This window comes from Thunnus albacares, chromosome 2 (genome assembly GCF_914725855.1).
Source record: "Thunnus albacares chromosome 2, fThuAlb1.1, whole genome shotgun sequence".
NCBI classification, from domain to species: domain Eukaryota; kingdom Metazoa; phylum Chordata; class Actinopteri; order Scombriformes; family Scombridae; genus Thunnus; species Thunnus albacares.
Window position 1 is genome coordinate 28,580,632 of NC_058107.1, and position 10,834 is coordinate 28,591,465.

General features: G+C 39.7%; 1 protein-coding gene across 1 annotated transcript; it reads right to left on the reverse strand.

Annotated features, from left to right (window-relative positions):
- Positions 1 to 4,407: 4,407 nt before the first annotated feature.
- gas1a (growth arrest-specific 1a) lies at positions 4,408 to 6,663 on the reverse strand. The gene has a single exon (XM_044377021.1). It carries the CDS (start codon positions 6,039 to 6,041, stop codon positions 5,250 to 5,252), a length of 792 nt encoding a protein of 263 aa, XP_044232956.1. The 5' UTR covers positions 6,042 to 6,663; the 3' UTR covers positions 4,408 to 5,249.
- Between the last annotated feature and the right edge of the window lie 4,171 nt (positions 6,664 to 10,834).

Genomic DNA, 10,834 nt, shown 5'->3' on the forward strand with positions numbered 1-10,834 from the left:
GAAGGTTTGGGTTGGTTCAGGTTGGAACCACAGTTTAACAATACACAGTGTGAAATGAGACTTATGAGACATATCAATGAAAATTCTCAGTATATGAGATCTAAAAAAGGATAGCTTTGTTATTTTTAAATCTATGTCTGCACATGAACTCTTAATGAAGTAGAAAAACCTCTGTCATTCTTAAAAAGAGATGAACTGTATTTGCAGCCCTGTTTTTTGAAGCAAGCCAATAGTTTTCTATTCTTCTGTAGCTAAACTACTATGAGTATAATTTTTTTAACCGTCTTTTTGAGTTTACGAAGACAGTAAAACTAACAAAACCAGTGTGCAACACTTTGTGACCCTCTTTGTGAAATACTGAACAGCAACATTTTAAACAGGGAATATATCAAATGGCTGCCACAAACAGTCAGGTAGCAAAGCGTTCTCTTGGTGACAGTGGGATTAGTGCTGCAGGTTTTCTCTCAGGACCCGAGGAGTCAGGCTGCAGCTTGAGTAACTGGATTACAGGCCTTTTTCTCATTTCAAAGGGTTGTGAACTCAGCAGAGGTCTTGCATGATGAAATCAAAGTGGCAGCTGAAATAGAAGGGAGAAAAACAACAAGGGTTTCTCGAAAGTCTCCTGGCATCGGCCAAGCAGCTAATGAGAGAGATGCAAAATCAATGATCTTTGCTTCGCCGTGTCACTGGCGTCCCCTTCCAATGGCATTAATTCAGAGAGCGATCCCCAAGCAAAGGCGAGGAGGAGAGCATCCTATGGCAATCTGAAATAACTTAAAATACCAGTGCACGTTCCAAGTGAAAATCACAGGGAAACAACTAAAAGCAACACACTTCTTTTACAACCACCTTTTAACAAATGTGTGCCTAAGCTATGGCGGGAGCACAGAGGGGAGTCGAGGTGGAGCCCATTCCATCGAATACCCTGTGGTAACTTTAGGGGATTATTTCCAAATCCTTTCAAATGAACTTTCCATCTCAGTGCCTCCTCCTCCGTCTCAGCCATTCCAACTGTCTGACCGTTTCTACATCACTTTCTGCACAACCTCTCGAGGAGCTGAAGCCAAAACAAATGCCTGTGAGAAATATGGTCACCAGACCTGAGCAGGTCGAATATTAGGAATATGGTTTAGCTTTATGAATGTAAAAATGAAACACAAAAAGCTGTGGAACTAATGCACATAATGTATATTGTGAATATTCACAAGTATATGAAACTGTCACTACGCTAAATTATACTTAAGACTTCACATTACTCATGTACGAAGACATTCAAGCTTCATCTATATAGAACAAACTGAAACATTTAAGAGTTTTTGTTTTGATTGAGTTTTTTGTTTTCTTAAGGAAAACAAGTTCAGGCTGAATAGGTTCCATATATGTTTTCCATTTACCTCTGCATGAAAAAAAAACTACTCCAACTGATGCCAAGACTTCACTGAAAACACTGCAAGGAAAAGTAGGGCTAAGGTCAAATATTCTATGTTGCTGAATATCCCTGAGAATAAAGAGGTAATGTAATTGTTTAGCTTTGTCCTCAGGGCAGCGTATTCTTAATGTATTCAGCTTAAACTGTTCAATAAATGTAAAGGAAGGAAGGAAATGAAACAAGTAGGTGAATATAACTTTTAGGAGACAGGCTCGAAAGACGTATTTTAAGGATTATCAAAGATCTTATTACAAGCAGTCTGTATGCGGCTTCCAACTTCAACACCAGTGGTTGAGAGAGCTGCACCTTTGTAAACATTGTCCTGTGATATGCATGGGGTGAAGGGGTGAAGTGATCTGCATGGGGTGAAGTGTGGGCCGTTTTGTTCAGGAGGCCAAAGAAACAGAGCTTGGAAGTGAACTGAGCTCACTGAAGCAAAGTTGATGGCAGAGATATCTTACACACGCTCAAAGAGCTGGAACACAAACAGCCACAGTTAGTAAATTAAACCCAGAAGCAACCCCCCACCCCCCCACCCACCCCCAACTCCACTGCTTGTGTGTGTATGTGTGTTTGTGTGTGTGTGTAGGAAGGGAGGGAGGCATGTTGATAACTTTTCACATTTCTGAGGTACTGCGTGTGGCTGCCTCATTTAATTCATTTTCCTTAAATAATACTTAATGGAAAATGTATCCTTTTAAAACACAAATATCTCTAAATTTTTCCTTTGCAAGCATGACACCATCAAATGCATTCAAGCGCTCATTGTACACCATTTCCATTTTATGCCAGTTTTGTGAGATTTTTTGCACCTCATTCATCCATTCACACACCACGCATTATTATAGCCTAATCAACGCATGCTGCGCTTTTTCTAAGTGCTGAAACTGCCTGAACAAATGCGAGAGGCAAAAGAAAGACAAGGAGGGGGAGGAGGAGGACAGGCTGGGCTACTGAGCTTTTCTCCTGCTGGAAAGCTTCATGCACGGCGGGCCGCATACCAATACTGCAAGACACAGACAAGGTATTTTATACATACATACATATATATGTATATATATATTGAGAGGAGTTGGGGATGTTTTTCTCCCCAATCAGTATACAGCATTGGCAGAATTTAACTAACTTTTTTGATTGTAATGTTAAAGAAAGAAAAATGAGATAAGTGGCTTTTTGAATCATGGCACTTTTCCTTTATCTTGTAATTTTTTGAAGCACAAAAGTAAAAAGTACTGCACATAGAAAATATACTTTGAGAAAAAAAAAACACAGGGTATGTTAAGTGTGGATTCAAGGTAAAACATCTCTCGCTAGGCATTTGTGTTTTCTTCTTCTTTTCTTGCAATGGAGGGGTTGAGACCCAAGCGGCAGCAGATCGTTCCCACATGCTTCCCCGCCGCTCGGCTCTCCAGAGGTGTCAAGCCAGCCTGAAAGAATGAAGTGCCTCCCTATTGTGCTACCCAACTATTATGTGCTTAACATTTCCATGACAAAGATGCCACTCGACTTCTCCTCCATCCATTCAGCTGGAGGGCCCTTGTCCCCCCCTCTAATAAAACATTTTGCAGCAAATCATTGATTTAAAGCCCCAGAAGCCAACCAAAGAGCATGATCTGTAATATCTCTTGAAAATATATATTAATAATAATGATGCTAACTACAATACACATATGTAAAATTCTGTATCTAAATAAAATACTGAATAAAAGCTTTTTTTAATCTTATATGCATCTAATTGCAGCCAATTAAATAAATAATCCATATTTTTAATTAACAAAGTTGCCTCAACACCAAAACTCTGACCACAGGAATGACTGACAGGTGTGTAAATAAATACATGGACTAACCACAGAATTTAAGCCACTAATCTTTCTGATGCTGTAAAAATGCTTCAGTAATGTTTATAAACAGTGGAGTAAAACATTAATATTTGTCAAAATTATTCTTAGTTTAATTTTCCTTCTATTAGCAAAACATGACACGTGAATATTTAGTATGTGGCAAAAAATAATAATCCAGACTGTACCTTTAACAGCCAGTGACTGTAAATTCACCGTGAGTGCAGCGGGTGCTGGTGGTGGAGGGGTGAGAGGGCTGTTTTGTTGATTTATGGTGACAGTTGCTTTTGACAACAGCCTGCTAAATCAAGACATAGCAGGTCATTAGGCTATCAGTCAACAGAGGAAGCTGGCTTGCATTTTAAATGAGTCCATTAAGTCGATACAGGCACTGTACTGTACTGTAGTTGCAGAAAACTGGAGTGTAAAATTGAATATGTTCATGCACAGCTGTACGTGATGAAACGCCGGAGATGAAACCGGATTGGTTGCTGCTGTCCTCACCTCCCCCCTTTCATTACGGACCAGAGATGTCAATTAAAGATCCATTAAAAAGCGTAAAAATGCCTTAATCATCTCACACACCTTTTAATTAACAATAATGGTCCTTTAAATAAGTGAGCTTGATATGTCAGTTTTGTCTTCACGGTTAGATACAATGTTAACCGGAAAAGTCTCCTTAATCAATATAATAAGAGCAAACTAAGAAGCATAAACAGAACACAGTACTTTCAATTAGTCTATGAAGGATAAAACTGAGTTGTTTATTTAATGCACACCTGATCTCAACCGTAATATGTAAAGTTTAAGAGAATTTTAAGAACTTAAAACTAACTTCATTCTAAAAAGCATAATTTTCTATCATCATAACTGATGTTGGCTCATAATGCCAGCGTCTTGGCTCGTGACAGCTGATGCATTTATTTTCCACCATGCTGATTATAGTAAAACAGCTTCTCTATTATGATCTCAGCTCTCAACGATGCCTTTTAATAGCACCCAAATTGACTGAGCAACAAAAACGTGTCATGAGTGGTTTTCAAAATCATAAACCACTTTACCTTAACGTCTGGATTATAGCACAACACAAATCAAGGAAGTAAGATGTCAAAACCAACAAATAACTCACAGGCAAGAATGTTATCTTCAAGTTTCCTTTATGCCTTCTATAAAAGTATATCATTAAGGCAATCATACAGTGGATTTAGACATTTCTTTCTCTAGGCTATACACAGTGAATAAATCATCTCATAGCCTAAAACATAGAGGATTTTCTGAAAAATCTATATAGGCTATACACATATATACAATGTACATTATCTTTGAAGAGAATACAGACAAAATAACTTCCCTTTAAAGCTGGAATTCTCAGTCCTTTATTCACATGATGAACATTTGGATGTAACTAGTTGGCATGTAATAAATTATTGTTTCACTTTAACTCCTAATCTATTTACAAGTTCATAGATTCCAGCATTAAATACTTGTAAATCAGATAGCCTGTTGCCGTTTGGCACCAGGCTGTCATATAAAAATAGTTCATATCTTTTAAAAAAACAAAAAAGATTGGCAGTGCACATACTGATTAAACGTTGCATTGTTACCAAAACAAGCCAAGAGTGTCTCCATCATGACAACTTTACTATCAGACTCTGTGACTGTGAGAAAGTAGACAACCTAATTTAGCTTATCATATAAGCAAAGCATGTGGAGAGCCGTGAAGTGGTGTGGTTTGATAAGAGAGCAGCCTGAAGCACAGGCGTCTCAAAAATAACTTTCTGGTCTCGTTTGCATAGAAAATATCCTGATATGACATCCTTCAGCGTCTCAAACTCTTAATTCAAACAAGGCCTGCGCCAAAACACCAGTTCCTTCAGTCTCTGAGGCTCTAACCTTTCACAATGGTAGCAGGTCAATGAGTGACAAAAGTTTAGATTGCCTTTTATCCGGACAATAGTAGGAGCAGATTATGAACCCGGGGATTAAATGAGGGGCAATACAGCCAAAATGGATGCCAGCAGGGTCAAAACACAGTGGGCCGCTGGGATAGAGGAGGCTCCGCTGTCCGGTTCGTATGTATACTCCGGATCCGGAGGGTAGTCCTCATCATCTGGGTCTTGGTCGCCGAGGGACCCGCTGCTCTCCTCCCTCTCGGGCGAGTCGAAGCACAGCGCCTTCATGCTGTTCTTGACAAACTCACAGATGGCCCTCTCCGTCCCATCACACATGCAAGTCTCCAGCTGCTGACCCTTGGGTATTTTACGCATATTCGCGATCACATTCCGGCAGGCGTTGGTGCAGATCGCCCCGCTGAAGAGTTTCCCGCAGTGGTCCAAATAATCGTGCATTGCGGAGCTGCACTGCTTGTCTCTCTCGCACTGGCGCCGGGCTTCCGTGCAGCCCGTGCTGGTAGTCCTGGGCAAGCAGGGCTCGATGGCCCGTTTGGTGCTCGTACACAGCGGATCGTGGGCGCAGCTGCAGTCCTCCAGAGCCGGCCCGTTTTTGGTCAGATTGAGCTGGACAAGGGAGGAGATACAGTGGCTTGGGCACTTCTTCCTCTCCCCGTTCAGCACGGGGCCACATGCGCGCGTATAGTGTTCATATGCGTAATTGCAATCGGGTTCGGCTTGGCAGTTCATGATGGCTTGCCAGCATATCAGCCGCCGACCGTGGGACGGCGAGGCCACGGATAAATAGCCAAAAAACAAGAGCACACAACCGAGAGGCCAAACAGATCTACAGACGCTCTGTGCCAGTGCGCCAGAGCTTGCCATTGTTATGGCTGCAAGACACGGTAAAACTCACAGCAGTGTCATATGTAAAACTTCTACACTACTTCCATGGATAGTGTCCTCACCGGAGAGTGTTATTTATTCCCAGGCAGATGGTGTGTGATAGGCCCGTGTGTGGGCGTTCAACAGGCTGGCACTGCGCTGTGTAATCCCGGCTCCGTAAAACCGTCAGCGATGATCCATCTGAGTCGGATTCCTGTCCGAACTTCCCGTTATCCATACATGCCTGGGGTGAAAACTAAACTAAAAACTGACTGCAGTAAAGGAGACACCAAAAAGAAAAGTTTTCCACTAGTTGAGGAGAGTTTATGCAGCGGCTCATTCCATCGCAGTGACTGAGTTGAATGCAAAAAAAAAAAACACACACACACACACACACTGCCTCCAGCTCAGCTCCCTCTTGCGTCTTCTCTTCTAACGGATCTCCACCAAAAAGCGAAGCCGGAGAAGTCCCGAGAGCCCTTCTGTGGACTGTGTTGGATCATTTAAAAGTCCTTGTGCGCACACGAGTGCAAAGAAACAGTGCACTGGGGGAAAACAACAACCCTTGTAGGTTGCAAAGTGGTCCTCTACTCTCTCCCCTTTGAGCATTTGTCTTTCTTTTCCTCGGCCCCCTCTCCACACATTAGCGAGGTGCTTCTCATTGGTTGGCCACTTGTTGTGGGTTTTACGTAGTGATGGGCGGGAGTTTGGGGTGGGAGAAAGATGGTCTGAAGAATTTTGCATTGAGGAGGGATGAATGTTTGAGCAGAACAGCAGAGAGAGCTGAGTTCAGTCTGTGGCACTCATTTTTCAAAAATCTTACTCTCAACGAATTCATTATTAATGTGCATCATAAAAATATGTGATAAAATGTTTTTATGGGAAAACTGGGTTATATGTGCATATTGATTCATAATTTTTATTTACAGTATTGCTAAATAATTTCCTGCATTATGGCATGGAGGATGATGAAAGCCATTCAGGTCAGTTTAACTGGATTGGATTCTGTTCCAAAATGATTTTTCAGTGATGCTTTAATTTTGAGGAGCACAGAATAAAGTGTACTTCAAAGTGCCTACAGGTGTTAATTGATAGATGTGTACTTATAGTCTATAAACAGAGCCATGGTGTTGATTTTTAGCAGTATTTTGTGGCATTTTTGCTTTTATTTTAGAGCTGACAGGAAATGAGAGGAGAGAGAGGGGGAATGATACACAAAAAAGGAACCTGGGACGTCACAAGTCACACTATATTAGGGTTGCAATTAACAATTACATTCAAAAACCCAAAATATATTCAGTTTACTATCATGAATGACAGAAAAATGCCTGACCCTCACATATGAGAAGCTACAACCAGCAACTTTTGGGCATTTTTGATTAATAAATGACTAAAACAATTATTCAGTTATGAAAATAGTTGCTCATTAATTTTCTGACTCAACGACCTATTGACTAATTATTGTAGCTCTACTGAATATTATATGCATCAGGCCACCAGGACACCTTAATAAACATAACTTTTTATACTATAAAGTCCTGTAGATAATTGATAATGACACTGTGACTGCACTACTGTACAATAATAAATTGAACTCTACAGCTTAATGTCTGCGGTGCTAATGATCCATGCAGCATCCTCACTGATAATTTAATCATCCACATCCTATTAACTCTTCCTCAGCAGAGCAGTTGAGTGCAAATTAATTGTGGTGAAACAGGGCACTCAGTGAACATAATTTAGTATAATCACTCATTAAGGCTTCCTTCTCTCGTGTTACCGCTCCACATCATACGCCGTCCATGTTAAGGTGGTGAATCAGCGCACTGGCACTTCTATTTGCAGAGTCTTGTCTTAACATGTGATCTGACATTAATCCTACCAGGAGTAGTCATACAAATTTCAGTTAAACTTGATCAACATGTGATTTTCAGTGGATTCCCAGAATTGCGTTAACTTTTTTCTCATTATCAACATTCCCTCAGTTGGTGATTTCCTTCATTTCCGATATATCTGCATTCAGCAACAGGTTGAAACAGGTGTTTATCAAACTCTACTGGAAATATCTTGTGACATCATGCTGTTAGTTATTAAATAGTGTTGGTAAACAAAAATATCACTAAGCGACAAAATGAGCCAAGATAAGTAGTGCACATTTTAAAAAGGATTTTGATTGCAAAGTATTTTAAAGTACAACATATTCACTGCAAAATAATCCGACAGCTAAAAGGAAAAACAAGAAATATAACTGTCTGTATTCAGGTGTTTTTCATGGTTTACATTTTTTTCTGCTTCACAACTGACAACATAATTGTAGAATAAAGCAGTTTGGAGTCAAAAAACACTCAGCAAGTCCACAAATGTGTCTCCCATCGAGACAGGCTACAGATTTTCCATCTTAATGTCACCACAGATTATGAATCATTTCTGGTCTCCGGTTTTAGGAGAGAGTTTCTGGTATTGATCAGACTGATGTTGACCACAGCACATGGCAAAAACACATTCTTAAACCCTGTGGGATCATTTACAAATTCTGTTTTTTATTGATAATGATTACTTAATGAATCAATTGTTTGGCCCGTAAAATGTCAGAAAATCATGAAAAGTGCCAATAGTCTCCTGAAGCCAAATTTGAAATATCCATTCTACTCTAATTTCTTGTTTTGTCCAACTAACAGTCCAAAACCTAAAAATAGTCAATTTACTATAATAGAAGACTTAGCAGAAAGAGAGAAAGAAGAAAACTAGCAAATCTTCACATCTGAGGAACTGAAACCAGTGATTTCTTTGGCATTTTTTCCTTTAAAAAATACTTAAATGATGATCAGAATTGTTGACAATTAATTTTCTGTTGACTGACTGATTAAACAACAACTGACAACTAAATGTTTCAGCACTATTTCTCATGTAAACATCATTCATGGAGACAAGTTGGGCTTCGCTGCTGCTAAAGAAACTTATATATATATATATATATATATAATAGTAAAAAATAGTAAAAAAAACTAAATCATTGACCAGGTGCTATAGAGCTACTTAAAGGGGCCCTGAATGTATTATATTTGTATTATATTTGTGATACTTTTTCTCTGACCATCTTAAAGGTCACTAAGAATCTGAATACCTTGTTTGTTTTAGAAAAGTTTTGATTTAACTGTTTCTTTCAGAGATAGTCATCCTGAGATATCGACCTGGACCTCACCATCCAAATGACACATGAGTGTATGCGTGTGTCAGAGTATATGAGTGTGTTTGTGTGTGTGTGTGTGTGTGTATGCGCGCGTGTGTGGGTGTGAGTAAAATGATAGCCCACATGTTGACACATGAGCGGGAGGAGGCAGTTTAGTTCTTGAGGCTTGATGTGGATGAGGGAGTCAGGGAAAGAGAGCAGTGAGGGCACAAAGGCTGTTTGTGTTTCAAACAGCATTCTGATCTCAGGAATGTACCTTTAGGCCACAGCCGTGAGCTTCCCACTGCAAACAATGCACTCAATGTCAGTTACGGCTGGCTAGCACAGACGCTGCTGGCGCTACTCCAAGGTCCCAACTCGTCAAAAATGATGGATACTGGGAACTCAATACCTCAGGAGTCCCTCTTCTACCTTCCCCTCCAGCACAAAGAATGGAAACTCTGTGTGCTTCAACAAAAGATTTCCAAACACCAACGTCTTCATTGGTTCAAGTGCTTTTAGCACAACTGTAATATGAAACAGAGGAAACTCCATTCAAGTGAGGTATTCATTCATTCATCTTTTTACTGTGTTTTAAACATGAAGCGTAAATAAAGCGGCGATTTTGCCTTTCAGTCCATAATACTTTGCATATTTTGAAAATGAATTAAGTTAAGACTTCTAGGAGAAAAAGCGTCTTTAAAAACTCATAAACCACATAAAAAAATCTTTCATCCTAAACACTTACAGAAGGAAAAAAAAAAAGCTGATCGAGTCATCCAACACTTTCGTCTTTGCCAACAGCTGTATGCTTAAACCAGATGTGCAGCACTGAGAGCTGAGCGTCGTTTCTTTGAGGGCTCAATTAAATCCGAGTTCTTGCCGCAACAGTCCAATTAAGGGACAAACATAATGATATTAAAACCATCCCCTGCTGATGTTCAAAACACAGCGAAGCTCAGCACTGTTTTGCGTTAAAGAACATCATACCAGGCTATGAAGTTAAGGTGAGTGAACGGAAAACATACTTATATAGGACCAAAGCATTGCCAACAGGTAGTATGTATCTGTATTTGTTTGATTGTTTAGATGTAGTTTTAAAGCCTAACCAGAGACGGGGGCTGCAATTAGCTTGAGCTAGACGCCTTTTATACGTTACATCTGTTGCATTGCTTATCTGTATTTCACAATGTTTATTTGTATGGTCCCTGTTAAGTAAACTAATAAAATAAAATAAATATAAACTATCTAATGCCATGTGGTTGTGCCTTTAGTTTATTTTTACATGGACATTTCAACAAAGACAAGCTTTAAAAATGTGTTTGTAAAACTGATCTGTATATATGTTTGTGCATGTGGAAATAAAATAATAAATACATAAATTGGGCCAATTTGGGCCAAATGTCTCTCAAACACGTATTAGTTGTTATACTAAAATAAAAACAACCTTAATGATTCTATATTTTTAAAATGTGGTAACACATAAATTCTTCACTGGTCTCAGGACCGCTGTAGTTCAGCTGTGTTTTGAGGATTTCATCAGTCACTGAGTGAGCTGAGTCCCAGCAGAGCGGGTCAGCAGCAGTGGGCCTGCACTGTGCTGTCTGAAAAAGGAAATATCAGA

Bases quoted from the DNA above. Each gene is read 5' to 3' on its own strand.
- gas1a (XM_044377021.1), bottom strand. From the start codon at position 6,041: ATGGCAAGCTCTGGCGCACTGGCACAGAGCGTCTGTAGATCTGTTTGG.